We start from the raw sequence: 17,867 nt of genomic DNA on the forward strand, positions 1-17,867 counted from the left end.
AGACTCAGTGTTTACTTCATTTAAAGTGAATTATTATCTACCATCCTCTCAGTCACTTACATGAAAGGATATATTTTGTGACTTGCTGTGCTTTAAAAAGATTAGTTCCAGTTAATGTGCTCTGCTCATCAGCACTTGCTTTTTAGCCTGTTAATTTCAGTTATCAGAGTGAATGCTCTTTTCAAGGTATTTGGAAGAATATTTTATTTCTAAGCAGACTACTGAAATCTCACTCTGCCACATTTAAATCTGTGTTAGTCCTGCAGAAAAATGGCATGATCTTTTAGTTCAAATCTCATAAATATGCCCTCTTAGGGGGAAAAACACATACCTTTTGGAGTAAACCACCAGCAGTGTTCTTTAGTACTTTATTTAACATGACACAAAAACTATGGATTTCTTCAAAGGTGCTTGAAGAACCTTTCTTCAAAGGTGTAAAATTTCCCAGAACTCCTTGACTCTCTTTTGAATGGCAATTTCTTGAAGTTTCCCTTTCTTTCTTTCTTTCTTTCTTTCTTTCTTTCTTTCTTTCTTTCTTTCTTTCTTTCTTTCTTTCTTTCTTTCTTTCTTTCTTTCTTTCTTTCTTTCTTTCTTTCTCTCTTCCCTCCTTCCTTCCCTCCTCCTTCCTTCCTTCCTTCCTTCCTTCCTTCCTTCCTTCCTTCCTTCCTTCCTTCCTTCCTTCCTTCCTTCCTTCCTTCCTTCCTTCCTTCCTTCCTTCCTCTCTTCCTTCCTTTCTCTCTCTCTCTCTCTCTCTTTCTCTCTCTCTTTCTCCCTCTCTCTCTCTCTCTCTTTCTTTCTTTCTTTCTTTCTTTCTTTCTTTCTTTCTTTCTTTCTTTCTTTCTTTCTTTCTTTCTTTCTTTCTTTCTTTCTTTCTTTCTTTCTTTCTTTCTTTCTTTTCTTTTTTCTTTCTTTTCAACCTTGGGATAAAGTTTGCAATCCTCCCACCCTGCCCCTCCTGCCCGCAGTGTACAAAGTCTCTCTCTCTGGGGGCTGGCCCTATGCTCTGCCTGTTGGGCTCCTGGACTTATTGACTACAGAGGTGAAAACAGAAATCAGAAAGCATCAAAGGGCTTAATTAAAGCCATTCCTTAAATTGCTTTGTGGTCTAAGGGTGGGTGGCTGGGCAGATCTACTCATGAGTCTTTTGTCTACCCCTTCTCAATCTTTTGCTCCAAATCCAATGCCAACTAAAAAGTCAAAGGTAGTGAGGTGCCTTTACAATCCATGACTTATCTTTTTATCTTACCAGGTTGAGTTCTTAGTGTCTATAAAATCTATATAAAATAGGGGTTCATCTCACCTCCCTGAGGAATTGTTACTGGACAACCCCCTGAGTCGGAGGGGGTAGGGCTGTCCCTTTCTTGGCTCTTGTCAATCTCATAAGAAAGATTTCAGACAAGTGACAGACCGCAGTATTAAAGCAAAGCAGATGAATTTATTCAGAACACACTTGGCATAAAGCACAAGCAGGCAACCCAGCTAGCCTAAATGAGCACCTAGTGGGCGCCCAAGGGGTTTTATACCCTTCCCCCTGTAGGTTTCAGAGCTTCCCTGTGGACACCTTGGGCAGTAGACTGCGTTGTAAAGTCCCCTTCTGCATTGCTGTGCCTTAACCTTGGAATGTTTGTACATACGTCTGGTCAGCTTGTTCTGCAAGTCCTAAAACAGCTGACTTCTTTGAAACTCTTCTTTCTTTCCCCCTTCACCAGGATGGCTATCTTTCCTGTCTAACATCCCCCAGGTGGTGCTCGTCCTTGGGTTTAGCTGGCACAAATGGCATTAATTGGGTCTTTGTTCTCTCTTTTCCCGGGCCAGGGTGATCTAAGTTATGTATTCTTTGGTTAGGGAGGAAAGGTATTAACCATTTGCTCACAAGTGTCGTTGGCTGGGGAAGATACAACCTTGTGATTCACAAGCTGGCCTCAAGCTGCCCAAGCTGCTTGGCCTTGTGTAATTTTCTTGCAGCAATTTCCCCATTCCACTTGCCCAGGAATTTTCCCAGCTTCTTACTATCCTGCCACAGGAAGAAAGGTGTGGGATTAATTTTACTTCTTTTCCTTCAGGTTCTGTCAGCTTTTTTTTACCATTTAATGATGTTGACAGCGGCTAACACGTTAGCCATCACTCTTAAGTCATTCCTAGACATTAACTCTTTACTCATTTTACCTTTTTACCAACAAAAATGTATAAAATTTTATAATTTATTAACTTTCATCCATATACATACATACACACACATATTATCTCTAATCCTCAAAACAACCTGTTGATACAGGAACTATGATTACCCCTATTTTACATCTGAAGTGATTAAGACACAGTGAGGTGACGTTAAAGCCTAAGGTCACACAGCTAGTGAAGTAGGAGAACCTGGATTCAAAGTCAAGTCTGCCTGCCTCTCAGACTCTTGACCTCTTCACCACCTCATCACGGTGCTTAAAATCTTTTTCTTTGAAACAGTGTGATTTTTTTTCTTTAGCAAAACAACACTCATGACTTAACATAATATACTTTAGTTTGTTCCGTGAAATACACTGTAAAATAAAGAAGCAGATTTTTTGCACTATTATTTGGCCATGAAAGTCAAATAAATTGCAAGTAAAACATCCCATGCTATTCCTTAAGCCTCAGTTGACTCCGAGAAGTTATGTTTCATGATGTTAAAAATTTTGGTGTATCTGAGCAAACAAAAAGGCCTCTGGCTTGCCTAGGCCTCTGCTGCGTAGAACTCACATCATGATCTAGAAAAAGTTGGCTGTTTCCTATTGGTCTGTGGTTCTTTTATGTTGAAAGTAAAATACAAAACTTCTATTATCTTGTAAAGTTTTGAAGCAGTTTAATGCCAATGCATGTCTTCTGAGGACCTAATTTATATGTATTGGGGTCTTTTTTCCTGTTTTCACTTCTGATTTTGGATGATAATATGATAATCTGGTTTCAATTTGGAGTTGGTATTTGCCAGAACGTTTAGGGAAGGGAGAAATCCAAGTACATGTATCTCATTTGGTAGTTGATTCTCATTAATGAAAAGGACTCATTTCAGACCAAGGATTAGTAAGTGATCCCAGAGTCAGGGGTGGGGGAGAGTGGGACAAGGGGGAAGGAAGCTGACTGAAATCAAGCAATCTGCATCATAGAGGGATTATAGCAAGGAAGTCTGGAGGACCAGTAAGCCTTAGGAACCTAATGACAGTTTCAGGAGGTAGAAATATTTATTTATTTGGAACTTCCTTTTAGGTCCTAAAATCTTAGACTCTGAGATCACTTTTTTATATGTACATACAAATTATGTTTGAGACTACGATGTGTGATAAGTCTGGCTAAAGACGTGGAGGTGAAACTGAAATCCTTTAGAATAAGGGAGAAAAAAATAATAAAACAAATACATTTCCAGCCAAATATAGTTTCAGGCTGCACTGGAAAGACTAATATTAGATTAGAATTTATGCCTCCGCTTTCATCTGAAGAGCAAACCGCATGGTGGAACTCTTATCCTGTATCCACAGTCTTGCCTTGTCCTAATGCTAACCACAGGCAAGTCACTGAAGAGGGGATCAGAGCAGTTTTGTGCATGCCTGTAAGAAACCATCAAAACTGTATACAAGAAAATTATCTCCCATCATCTGCTTTGAATTATTAGATTATTCTTCATATCTAATATCGTGGGTTCCAGAGTGTCTCCCCACGCCTTTCTGTCTAGCTCTAAAAAGATACGCAGAACTTTAAAAAGTGCAAAGCTGGCAGTTAGTGGGACTAACATGGCATCTTATTGGTCCACAAAGAGGGTTTGGTCATATCATTTTCTGTCAAAACTGTATTTGATTTGCCATGTTGAGTGTTTGAGATGAATTTCATCTTAAAGCTCTTCTCCGCTTTGCGTGTTTGGCAGCACACATACTTACTTAGAGCCATTAGCTTTAGGGCTCTTCTTGGGGCCATAATTATCGTCATTTCTGAGTGACTTATTCTAGCATTCTATATTTCAGGTTCCAAATCTGAAAAGAAAACAAAGTTGTATGTCCTATAATAATGGAGAGTTGGGAGAAAAATAGCAAATTATATATAAAAAATAGAAGCATATAGACATACCACAAAAAAAGAGAAGAGGTCTGAGGAGCACAGTGGCAATATTCTTGTCCTGTCACTGCTGAAGAATCAGCCACAGTTGGTAAGCGGAGCAGTAACAAAATGAAAGCAGCATTTGAGAAAAAGCAAATACGTTTCCTAAGCTTAGAAAAATGCTTGGAAAATGCAAGGATAAGTGGGATATAATTTGGGAACTTCATCAAGTGTCTGAAAGTTGAGGTGATTAGATCTGAATAATGACAGTGTTAAGAATAAAATAAAAAGGAAGCTATTCCAGCCCGGCCAGGCATGGCTCAGCGGTTAAGTGTCAACCTAGGATCCAGGCGATTGGGGTTCGATTCCCGGTCAGGGCACATGCCCGGGTTGCGGGCTCGATCAATGACTCTCTCATCGTTGATGTTTCTATCTCTCTCTCTCCCTCTCCTTTCCTCTCTCTGAAATCAATAAAGATATATTTCTTTTTAAAAAGGGAGCTATTCCAAAGAGCTGCCCAAGCACTGAATAACCACGGCATCAGTGGGGCAAAGGAAACAAAAGTAGATTTGGATGGTTCAGCTCAGGTGCTCCGAGGGTGAGAACATTTATGGAAAAACTCTTCAGTCTCAGGAGAAAGATGAATTCAGTCACAGGCATGAGTTTGAGTGAAAGTGACACACGTAATTCAGGAGAGGTCCAAGCAGGCCTTGGAAATGGAGTCCCAGAAATTGGGAACAAAATCCAGCCTTGTGACAGAGGTTTGGACTTAACAGCTTCAATTGACTCTATTAAGAGTGAAATAGGCCTCCAAAGTTGCTGATGTGGAAGGAAATATCAGAAAATCGAGGGCCGATCCTTAGGTTCACCCTTCTGATGAAGCTGTAGGAGGAAGATGGACAAGTGAGGCAGAAAGGAGCGATCAGGGAGAGAACAGGGACTGGGTTGGCCGAGTGAGTTCAGGAGCAGCTGTTTAAAAATATATGCGCCAAATGCAGAAACACACGGTGAGCTCTAAGTCTGGCCAGAAGATAAAATATTAGGATATAACTTTGGTTGTCAGATATCAGATTATCGAAAAGAGGTAAATAGCAATATTTATTTTATTTTTACAATAGCTAAAAAAGAATATTGAAATCATTGGGAGGGAAAGGCCAAAAAATAAAATTTTGAGTATTTCAATGTTAATATTGTATATTTCTATTTTATATGTTATGTTTTTAGTTCTATGTAAAAATACTTATTCATGGACTATCTTGTTCTGTATATTCAGTGGCAAACAAACATGGTCTCTGCCCTCGCTGAGCTGAGAGTCTAGTGCAACAAGAGACCAATGTTGAACGTGCTAGTGTTACAGAGGAGGCGGGTTGGGGAAGGCACGTGACTTGGGGTGAAATACTTGATAACTAAATGGGGAGACACAGAGGACGTCACTGTCGTCCTCTTCAGCTACCAACAAGGGGAAGAAAAACACTCTGTGTTTTACTGCTATAGGAAGTATGGCCATGTGAGAAATCCATATAATTTTTTCAGGAAGTTATATGCAAAGATGAGTATCACTTTACCAGTTTTAAGTTCTCTTATCTTTTTATATTGACTGAATTTTCATGATATAATTGAAGGAAGGAAAAGGAAGACATTTATAAAAAGAAAGATTATTCAATAGTTTGTCAAAGGCTTCTTCTCAGGCTTTTCTTGGTTAATTAACTTCCAGTTTATTGTTGACTTTTTCCCAATGAATGTTTTAGTGTGTAATTTAGAAGCTAAATCATTTTTGTCACTGTCAATGTATCATTTATACTCTGCACTCTCGATAGTGTAGGCAGCTGCTTTTTTTTCCAACATGTCTTAAGAATGCATGCTTATTTGCTAGGCAGCAGGGTACATTCCCATCATATTTATGGCCATCGATGTTTTGAGACCTGGACAAGCAGAAAGGTGCCTCATGTTGGCCATCCTATTGTAATCAGTACGATCAGTTCTGGCTTATCATATCTGATTACAATGTTAAAATCCTTTTAAGTTGCTAATTAAAATAATACAGTAGCACAAACATTAAAAGTACTTCTTTCTCTTCATATTGTGCTACCATGATTTTGCACAAATGTGTTTCTTTATTACCCGGCATAATTTTCACATTAAGTGGAAGTGCAGACTTTGAAGAACAAACTAAAAGTTAAAAACCAGCCTGTTATAGCTAATTGGTGGGATAATGGTCTAACATTCACCATTAGCTAGAACTTTACGCTCACCGTAAAATAATACTCTAGAAAGTACTTCAGAGGTATGCTGTATTTCCTGAAACAAATGTCTTATGCACATATACAGTATTTTTACACAGCTTTAAAAATCATTATTTGTAGCAGTTGAGCCTTCCTTCAACTAATGGTGACATTGGCCAACTTACACTAACTATTAGCTATTGCATATCTCAGCATACACTTCAATCAAGTGTATTTACAAAATTTATTTGAGAAGGAAATCTTATGTAATAAGAAAGGTAATAAGCATGCACTCTGTGAACCTTATTTTTTATCTGAAAGGCATTGAAGTAGAGAGCTTTTTATCTTTAACCAAGGCAAAGATTTTGTGGCTATGTATATCTGTATATCTTAGAGACACATTACTTCTCACCAACAAGATTGAGGTTATTGTGGCAGAGGTGTTCCTCAGCACGGGAACTGTAGTAGCTGAGGTCAGCTGACTGCAAATTGATGCCATAAGAAAAGAAAATATATTTTTGTTGTGTTTTTGGCAGAGTTTTCATCATTCCTTTTATACTAAAGCACTTTATAGGTCCAGGTTCTCAACCTGAAGGTTGTACTTATATGAGAATAATTAACAATCGGACTTTAGACAGATTTATTGTGATGAGTCCAAAGTTAGTAAAGCATCATCTTTAGAGGAATTGTTTGATTTCTGATGGCAGGTTTGAACATTATATGAAAAAGTTTAATAAATGCTCAGAAAAATCTAAATTTTAAAATACTTTTTATGACGTAGTCTATTTTCTTTCTTTTAAAAATGTTTTATTCTTTTGTCATTGCTCTTAGTTCATGAGAAGCTATACAACATTTCTCCAGTTTTTCTCAGAACTCTATGGAAATCTTGATTCTGTTTGGTCAGCCCATCCTTTGTGGTCCATTTTTTTTCTCGGAGCAAAACCAGCATCATTCTGGCTACTAGCATTCTCCCCTAGTGAATTTGCCAGCATCGGGGGTTCAGCGTGTGGCCTGGTTGACACAAAATACAAATGAGGCCCCATCTTAGGCAGCCTGATAGTAATTAAGACCACACAATCAATCTTTTAACTTACAGTAAGAAATGTAACTGCTAGAAGAATGGGATATTCTTTTCTGCACAGTGTTCTCCTGTTAATAGTAATAGCAAACAATTTTGAGAACTTATCATGTACCAAAGGTGTGTGCTATGCTAAGTGCCTTAGCAGGTAGCACAGTACCTGGCATGTGTGTTTGTCGGTGTTGAGAATGAATGAACACGTTACTTACTTCATTCTTCCGCTCACCTGTGAAGTCTGCCTACCACTGTAATGAATCCTGGCCCTGATCACCGTTTTCCAGCAGGTGACGTTAGGCAAACAACTTACCCTTTCTGTTGCTAAGAGTCATCCTAAGTGATGTTGAAGTCCCGCGACCTGGGGCCCCGTTCTGCCTCTTTAAGCTCCTGTGCATGCCTGTGCACTCCTCATTGTCCAGAACCCAATGCTTGTTTCTCTGTTTTTCCTCCTTGGACAAAACCTCACTGCTTTTCCCATAAACTGACAAAGCACACAGCCTAGGTCCTGACTAGCATCAGAAGACCTTTGAGTGACTTTGTTTCAGATAAACTCAATATATGCCAGTGCCTCAGCCATCTTCTGCTCTCAGAAGCAGGAGCTGCATTAATTCATTAAGTCTGCTTCTTTATTGTGCTATTAAATGGTACTCAGTTAACTTTCTATCTAGGGTATAATACATGGGACAGTCAAACAATATTCTGTATTTGTCCATTTTCCCCCTCAATTTTTATATTTTCAGAGATAAATTTAAATATTCTAGTATTTGGTCAATTTACAAATATGGGTCCAGAATTAAGTTCTAGTCTGAATGCATTTTTCTAGAACTTAGCATGCGTGCACAGTTAGGTCCTTAATAAATACCACTTTAGCTGTTATAGTCTTATCTATATCCAGAATAATTCTTGGTAGATTAAACATTCAGGTATTACAATTGTTTCTCATTTAGACAAAGTAATCTACATTACTCACTTGACATTTGTTGTGTCATTCCACTTTGCTTTTCTGTTGTCAATTGATAAAACTGATGTGTTTCTATCATGAAAAGAGGCCCATTAGAGCAGGATTTGACATGCTATTTATTTCTTCTTGGGTAAATATAATAAATTGAAATGTCCTTTGTAAGGCATAGGCTATGTGATAGTTTCTTGAAATATCAACAGAAACTTCCTATTTACTTTAAAGTCTTACTTTCCACCCAAGTTACAATTATGCTTATAGCCAATTTCTGCGCCTCTACGGAGAAGTCATTGAACAGATGGAACAGTGTCTCGAAGAACAAAAGTCAATGGAATCAATTAGAGCTTGCAAACAAAAGTAACTTTTAACTAAGAGAAAAGATAATCAAATAATAACAGTTACTTAATACTTAGGAGTAGTCGGTATACTTTTGAGACTTCCAATCCAAAGAATTCCACTGTATTTTTTGACAGGAGAAGTGGGGAAAACACATAGTCTAGGTTATACTAGCCTTCCTTAAAATCCATTGCACAGGAGAGACTTAAAATATATCTATTAGATCAGGGAAAGAAAAGACTAAAAAAAAAGATAAGGTTTAGGGGTTATATAGCACACAGTTTGGCCCTGTAGTTTTATAGGGGCCAATTTGGAATATGCATTCTCCAAAAATATATATATTTTTGAAGGATCTTATGTAGCTTTCAAAATGGGATATAAGACAGAATAGCATTATGCCAAATATCACACCACTGCAGGTTTTATTGCATGTTGAGAGTTTAGTTGAGCTAAAAAACATATGGAAGAAATTCAGAATAGTGTGAGGTTTGCAGTGATTTGGAGTAAGTAGCCATTATGTCCCAATTTTATCACTTATGGATGTGTAATGTAGTAGAGTTAGAATCCAAATTAGAAAGCTATTCCAAACATTTTAAGTTGCAATATTCAAAAAGATTAATTTTTACAGGGAATTTAAAATTTTGTTATGCTGGAGGTGTTTTCCTCTGCCTCATAGAGGAGCCTCCGTAAGCATACCTAACGGCTGTTCTGTGAGGGGCAACACCTAACATCTCTTTGGACCAGATTTTAACCAGCGCTGACCCTAAGTGGATGAGCAGTGCTCGTTTCCCAGGTTATGGCTCGTCAAGGAGACCTCCCAACAACTATCATCTCTGGAAACTGAGTAATCTAATTCTTGATAGAGCAGCAACCTTCATGACAGAATATTTGCACTACCGGGGTTACTCAGACACATTTCAAGAGGAGTTTTAAGGGAATTCACTTTTACATTCTCCGCTTGCATGTTTCCTCTTTCCTAAAAGTGATCGTGGGAACTCACCTGAGCTGGAGGTTACAGGCCTTATTGCAACTTCTCCTTTCCCAGCGCCTCTTTCTCAATTGCCTTTCTCCCGTTCTAATAAAGGCACAGGTCTCCCTAGACATAATCACTATGAACATGGCTTTGAGATGCTTAGCACTGGAGTACAGAACAGAAAGACGTTAGAAAACTCTGGGTCTAGGAAATCTCCTTAATCAAGGCAGTGTAACCCCCCTATTATTAAGGGATGCATTCCAATAAAATTTTATTTCTACGCTTTTTAAACATTTTAGCACTTACCATATATTTGTGCCATTCAGCTCAATTATATACTTCTGATACTGATTATAAAGGAATTTTTGAACACTTAGGGCCTTATTTCCTCAGGAAATTTTTAAAAACACATTTAATTCAAATTTCTAAACAGATTTTTACAGCAAAGTACAATATGGTGATAAAAATATTTTGAAGTAGAAATATATCATTCACTGGCATAAAAATCAGGGAAATTGAAATGGAAATACAGTTTCAGAGAAAAAACAGACTAATGCAAGATTTCTAAATATTAATGAATGTCTTGTTCATGGATTTTTTCTTTAAATGGATGATGGTGGGATTGAAAATGCCATGATATTTAAATGCCATTGGTAAAAAAAAAAAAAACCAAAGGTATAAAGGTATAATAGTCATTTCATTTTAAAATGAGTGTTTATAATATTATATTTTTTACAACTATTTAAGCTTGGAGGAGGCAGTCGTGTTTTTTGGAGGATATTCTTTTGTGGATGCATGCATAAAAAATGTAAAGGCTGCTTTTAAAGCCATTCCATCAGCATGAACGGTTCCTCAGTGCTTCCAGTGCTGCCCCTGAATCCAGGACTCAAGTGCCTGGTGGTCAAGGAAAATGCAGTGAAGGTCTTGCCTCACTCACAAAACTGGATGGATGTCTGAGTTACTTTTGGATAGCATTGCGTTGCTGGGATATAGAGCCTCAATATTTGTTATTGTTAAACTAGGTCACTGAAAGAGAAGACAAAACAGATAAGGTTTAGGGATTACATAGCACAGGGCTTGGTCCTGTCGTTTTTTTATAGAGGCCAATTTGGAACGTGTGTTCTCCCAAATAAGACAGTGTATATACTCGTAATTTCATCACCCAAGACTTTTAGAGCACCTGAAGTCATATGCCTTTGCACTCTATCTTGTATTTCAAAGGTGCTGATTTTGGATCGAACCAAACCAGTTTTTAACTTTAATAAAACACAACAAAAAATATTTCTTATCTCAATACCTTAGGCGTTGTTTCATCAATAGCCTTTATTCAGATTCAGTAATTGCTCTATTTCACAAAAAATAAAATTTTGAGGCACATCTAGACTCTGCTTAATAATAATAAACCATGATAAAATTTTACTTTCAAGTCAAATAGGTTTCCTAAAGAGGTAAACTTTGTTAACTTTTAACAAATGTGGAAAAGTGGTGAGTTTTATGTAATATTTTATTAGAATTTGAAATAAAAGTTGAAAGAAATTTGAAACCTACCAGCTTTTAAAAATATATCTTCCCTCTGAAAAAGTGTGAAATGTTAGTGTATATGCACGCTTCTTATAACATGTTTTATTTTAAAAATATGTTTTGTTTTAAAACATATGGTACGGATACACTTGTGTTAGCTGAGGCCTTTAAGGGAAGAAGACTAAGACATTTGAGGCCAGCCTGGTCGGGCGTGGCTCAGCTGTTGAGCATCAACTTAGGATCCAGGCGATCGGGGTTTGATTCCCAGTCAGGGCACATGCCCAGGTTGCGGGTTCGATCAATGACTCTCTCATCATTGATATTTTTCTCTGTCTCTCTCTCCCTCTTCTTTCCTCTGTCTGAAATCAATAAAGACATATTTTAAAAAAAAATACATTTGAGGCCAATGTAAGAATGAAGGGGAACTTCTGCTTTTTCCATTAAAGAGAAAACAGCTCAAAAACAATAACAGTAACAAATTTTTAAAGCAACTTTTTTTACATTCTAATATATTTTTTAAATTTTTTATTTTTATTTATTTTTTAAAAATATATCTTTATTGATTTCACAGAGAGGAAAGGAGAAGGAGAGAGAGACATAGAAACATCAATGATAAGAGAGTCATTGATCGCCTGCCTCCTACACACCCCTGACTGGGGATCGAGCCCACAACCCGGGCATGTGCCCTGACCAGGAATCAAACCCCGATCCCCTGGATCCTAGGTCAATGCTCAACTGCTGAGCCACGCCCAGCCAGGCCTCTAATAATATATTTGAGTCTGAAATTTGTGTATAGCTGGTCTTCTTCAGTTCTTCTCATTGTAAAAAGATATTGGAGCCAATTAGAATCTGTTGGGTTGAGATTATAAAGCGACATCTGATCGGTGCACTTTTCTCTGGGGCTGGTTGCAGGAGGTCTGGGGTGAGCGTGGCTGCCCCGGAGAACTTTCCTGTGTTGCTACCTTCAGGAAGCTCATGCATCCCCCACATAACGCAAGAATGGGAGGGATGAAGAGACCACTCTTCCCAAAACTGCTCTCTCTCTTTTCCCTCAAAATGAAGTTCTTCCAAGTATAGTTTTATTTTTTGATATTTTATTACAAAATGTTTCAAACATATAGGAATGTTGAAAGAATTTAAAAGTCTATACCCATCACTTACTTTTTACAATCAATATTTGACTATATTTGCTTTGTCGCATATCTCTCTACCTATCATTTTAACTTTTTCTTTCTTTTTGGGGGGCAAGTAATGAAGTAAGTTCTGTTTATCTCTGTTATGTGCATGCTAAGGTCTAAACTTTACATTCCAGCCCCAGGCACCTCCTGCTTCCCTTCTCACCCTAGCTCACCCCAGGGTACCCAAACTCCACTCACACCAGACTCCTTACCGTCATCTGAACATAACATGGGTCATCTCAGCCTGGGTGTCTGAGAATCTGCCCCCTTCTGTGGGGAAGATCCATTCTCTCCGCTCTGACTCTTCAAGATCCTTCAGCTGTCATTCCTTCAGTGAACATTTTTCTCCTGCCCGGCAGTCAGCCCTTCCTTCCAGTGGTGTGCTGATAAATGTTTAACAGCCCGTTTACCAGGGAAATGGCCCTGGTTTGTGGCATTTGCTGATCTCCATGGTACAGATTGTCTTCCCTACAGCTGATTTCAGGTACCAACACGAAGTTCCTGAGCATGGGGCTAAGGAGAGGTTCTCTCAGTGTCCTCTCACCCACTGCTGCTTTCTCTGTTTGTCCCAGTCCATGGTCATCGTTCACAGGCTCTCCTAAAACAGTGACCATGCTTATTCATGTGGCAGTTGGCCCATGGCAGGCTACATAGGCTAGGATTCATATGAACACTTGAATGAATGATTCGGGCAGTAAATTGTATTCTATATAGCACTTTCCACACGCCCTGAATTCAGTCAAAACTGGGGAATTTGTAGCAGCAGCTCAGGGGTGGGAACCGAGCTGGAAGACAGAGCCAGCACCTGTAATGCGCAGCAGACGCCCATGTGCAAAGAATCTCCCTTCACCCCTCACGCGGCCCCTCATTGCTGTGGGGCAGCTACAGTTTTCCAGGTCCCTTCAGACGCTGGAGTCCCCCTGGGGGGATGGAGCCCTCGCTCAGCAGGCTGCTTGACATAGAAACCTCAACAACTTCATGAGAAGTCAGCAAGGGCTAAGTGAAGTTCCAGAAGGACGCATGTTAAAAGCAAATCTTTAAAGATTCCCTTGTCCGTACATTAGCCTCTCCCCTTCTGAGGAAAACTGAGCATGCAGGGTTGCCTAGATTCTAGAAACAGGCATGAAAGAATATTGGAACTGAAAAGAGTGGCAGAGGCCCAAAAAGGAAGGGATAATTATTTTAATGGAAGCACAAAATGAAATTTTACTTAAAATTATTAATTTTTTTGTCCCGGCTGGGTGGCTCAGTTGGCTGGATCGTTGTCCCGTACACCAGAAAGGTTGCGGGTTTGATTCCCAGTCAGGGCACATATCTAGGTTGTGGGTTCAATCCCTGTTCATGGCATATAAGGGAGGCGATCGTTTCTCTCTCACATTGATATTTCTCTCTCTCTCTCTCTCTCTCTCTCTCTCTCTCTCTAAAAATCAATAAACAAATCAGGTGAGGATTTAAAAAAATTATTAATTTTTTTAAACATATAAAATGCTACCTTTCAGTTTTGGAATTTTAAGTTAAAATAAATATATTCTTATTGATAAAATAGTAAAGATGTTTTATGTGTCTTCATTATTTAATATACTGAATTTTTATTTGAGCTTCTGCCATATGTTTTCAAAACTTAAACTGAGCAAGTACTAAGAGTGTTGAAATGATATTGTATTTTATGTTGCAGCTAGTAAAATTCTAAAAAACATGCATTTTGCTATGATCTTTCTATTGAATTATAGACTGTAAGGATTTGCAATGGAGCATAGGTATTCTAAAAAGAGTTTTAACGAACTCTGGAAAGTAACCAAAACCAAGAATAGCAATACTAAATATACAAGGACCTTTGTATCTGAACTCAAATCTATCCTGCTGTTGTTCGGCTCCTTTAAGTTCAATTACATATGAATTCAGATGTTTTATTTCACTATTTTAAGTGTTTGTGAGGTTATAAATGTATGGTATTAGTTTAACTCTGATCTTGTTTATTTGGAAAATATTGAAGGTTGAGACATTAGTTTTTAATGTCTTTTCTTACTGTTTATGATTAGGTTATTTGACTTTTGAGTAAATAAATTCTAATTTTATAAAAGGGGTTGTAAAACCTCTTACCTGGGCTACTGAGAAATCTAAAAGAAATAGCATTTTTTCATAAACAGTGCTACAGTGTGCCAGATTCACCGCTGTTGGGAGCACAACTGTGAATACTTAACGCAGAATATCTGTTGTGTGCTCTCCAGTAAAGTCATTTGATTTGGAAAAAATAAAGAATGATAAACTGAGTCTGTCAGAATGTTCATTTTACATTTAAAATTTAATATTTCTTTGAGCGTTTTCTGAGCATCTGCTGATATTGAGCTCAGAAGAGCAGCTCTACATAATTTATTTCCATTCCAACTTAGTGTCTTGCTTTTCTTTTCTCTGGTTATGGCTTTTACAAGTCCTTTATTGAAAATTTTCTGGGAGATTCTCCTTCTGACATATTTTATATATTTTATTTTATATTTTCCCCTTCTCGTTTCTCTTAAATATATATAGCTTATTTCTAGACACTTAACTACTCCTTGCTGCTTTTCTTGTTGTGCTTCTAAATATAGTCACAATTTTTGGAGCTTTCCCATACTTTCCATTGTTTGTGTCTGTTGGATAGCTTTTACTATCTGGCTATGCTGCTTGCTGAAGAGGGTCAGACTCTTTTCCCTCACTTAGCACATCATGACATCTGAGTGGACTGAGCCAGTAAGACTGTATAAGATTAAATATAGGGTAGTAATAGCACCATGTTAGGCTGAAAGCAGCATTTAACTGAATAACTGAAAATATATATATAGGAAAACTCCCTTAAAGAGACTAATTTCCATCCCAGATTTTTTTTTTTCTTAGCAAATGTGCTTTAGTAGTTTCTTGATCATGAATTATCTAAAATCCAAGCACAGAAACTTCAAACTTTTAGGTGGTTTCCAGGACAGAACTTATTGTATAAAGAATCTTAATTACAAAACATAGGTGATAAAAATTTCTAAAAACTCAGAATAAAGTTGGAGGCAGGAAATCCTACACCCACCCCATTTTCCCTTCCAATGTTCGGGCCAATAGAATATAATTCTAGGGGCCAGTGGTGAATGAGAATCCATGGTTCCCCTTGATCATCAGACGGACTGGATTGGAGTGTGGCTTTCTCCCACATGGATATAAAATTATTCTCATTTGCAGGCAGAATAGCTGGCAGAAATAGTAAGTCCTGCCAATCAGCTATGTTGGAAGATAACTGCCATGTCGTGATTGCGACAAGAGAGAAAGAAACGAGCAAAAATATGGGCTGTTTGCCTGACCTGCGTGGCTCAGCAGTTGAGCATCAACCTAGGATCCAGGAGATCACAGTTCAATTCCCAGTCAGAGCACATGCCCAGGTTGCGGGCTCGATCCCCAGTCGGGGGCGTGCAGGAGGCAGCCCATCAATGACTCTCTCATCATTGATGTTTCTCTCTCTCTCCCTCTCCCTTCCTCTATCTGAAATCAATAAAGATATATTTAAAGATACGGGCTGTTTGAGGGCTTTCAGGTCAGAGGGAAGATGAGAGGAAGGCGGCTCACTGGCACACACCTGGGGGCACCCATGGCATGTGAAATGAGTCTGCATTAGAAACGCCTTTGACAAATTAAGCCACTCAGGAGGAAAAAGTCACCCATTATATTTTCACTTTCTTGGGGTGAGAAAGGAGAAAGGCAGAGGCCTTTCCTCCAACTATTTCAAAATTGTATGAGAGTGTTAGTATGAGTCTTGTTTCTTATAGAAATGTTAGGGTGCGGATTAATTATTTGACCCTTACAAACAATGCAAAATACTCCGCGTTCTTGAAAGCCCTCTAAGGGAAACAGCAGAAATCTTTCCTTCCAAAAAGGTCAGAAAGCTTGTTTTTATCACAGTTTAAAAGACCAAAACTTATACCAATTACCAACTATACACTGCTGCCTTGGAACAAATTATGTGATTTAAACTGTTCATCAGAGTTAGGAACATTTCTGATATTATCTAAAAAGAATATATTGTTGCCTTTCTATTAGTGGTTTGTGTTAACACTTCCTACAAAGTCCATATAATGTATTAAAAGGATGTCTTATTCCTTTTACCTTGGATTATAAAAATCTTAAGGAGAGAGGTGTGTTTCTGTGACTTGCACTTTTCCAAACATGCCTTCGAATTTAACAAAAAAGTAAAATGGATTCACTGAAGATCATACAGTATTATTTTAAAAGCAGTGACAAAAAAGAGAATGTTTATAGCAACTATAACCTATGTAGATTTATTTATTTAGAAAATGTAATAATAAGTGATAAAACCTACTCAGCCAGACCTATGTATAACTTATTTACATAAGTACACAAATACAAACCATGAGCCACCATCTCTCACGAAACCCAACTCAATAGTTTTCCACGTTTTCCTCTGGAACTTGTGAACCAACCAGATGAAAAAATATCAGGTGCTACTTTTATGGCTGTTAAGCAATACAGATGATGTTCCAGGGAGCATAACGAGCTGAGACTCCCTAGTTTGATCACTTTGAGGGAGAACGTTCGATAAAGCAGTTTCCTAATGTAGTCTTCCCAGCATGCAGCCAAGAAATGAGCAGAAGATCCTGGTGACTCACTTTATTTTTCCTGCCCATGCATGCTCTCTCTGTACAAACAAAAGAGAAGGGAACTGAACTGGAAGAAAAGGGTAGGAGCCTGCCCTGTCTGCTCTGTGCTTTTTGACTTAGCTCTACCGGCCTCCCCTTGGAGATCTCAGATGTTGCTCTTCTGCATTTCAGGGACCCCTCAAGAATCACATGCAAATATTCAGGCCCTAGGTCTTTATGTTGATTCACAGATAGATCCTCTTGGGGCGGGGAGGAGAAACGCTGGTTTGCTCCCTACAGTCTATTATTTGTGAAAATGTGTGAAATGATTGCAGTCACATAAGCAGGCACTGACTCCCGCCTCTCTTAACTGCAGGAGCCACAGCCGCGGCCCGGAAGGAGGTGATCAGAAACAAGATCCGAGCCATAGGCAAAATGGCCAGAGTGTTCTCGGTCCTCAGGTGCGGTCGCTTTTCCTCTCCTTCTGCCTTGAATTTGCTTATGTCACTTAATAAGTATTTTAATACTTTAACCTGGTAAGTATTTTACTAGAAGATATTTGATTTACCATAATTATGTATTTTTTTTCTGTTACATGGAATTGTCAGTTTCCCGCCGTTTTAATCAAATGGAAATACACTAAATTATTTCTGTAGAGGAAGCCTCTGAATGGACTGTTTCACGTTTTATTCCTGGATTTGCTGCTGGACTTTTAGAACATTTATTTCACGATAGGCTGAACATGGAGTAAAAGAAGAAAGCTATTATAACCTTTTTTAGTTTTCATTCTGGCTCTGTGGTAAAAGATGATTTTATTACGTGCGTTTTACTAGATTTCTAGGAAATGAGCATCAGCCATAAAGCTTGTTCATGTGAGTCTATATTATTCTAATAAATCACTGAGAGAGAAAAAGTTACTTAATGTTTCAATTCCC

General features: G+C 38.3%; 1 protein-coding gene across 1 annotated transcript in view; it reads left to right on the forward strand.

Annotated features, from left to right (window-relative positions):
* PPP3CA (protein phosphatase 3 catalytic subunit alpha) overlaps window positions 1–17,867 on the forward strand; it is a 285,468-nt gene that overhangs the window by 253,380 nt on the left and 14,221 nt on the right. Inside the window, exon 11 of the mRNA XM_016223594.2 lies at window positions 17,309–17,393. Coding sequence (XP_016079080.1) covers window positions 17,309–17,393 — 85 coding nt within the window. The remainder of the gene's footprint in view (window positions 1–17,308; window positions 17,394–17,867) is intronic.

This window comes from Miniopterus natalensis, chromosome 1, assembly GCF_054644295.1.
Source record: "Miniopterus natalensis isolate mMinNat1 chromosome 1, mMinNat1.hap1, whole genome shotgun sequence".
In the NCBI taxonomy this organism is placed as follows: Eukaryota; Metazoa; Chordata; class Mammalia; order Chiroptera; family Miniopteridae; genus Miniopterus; species Miniopterus natalensis.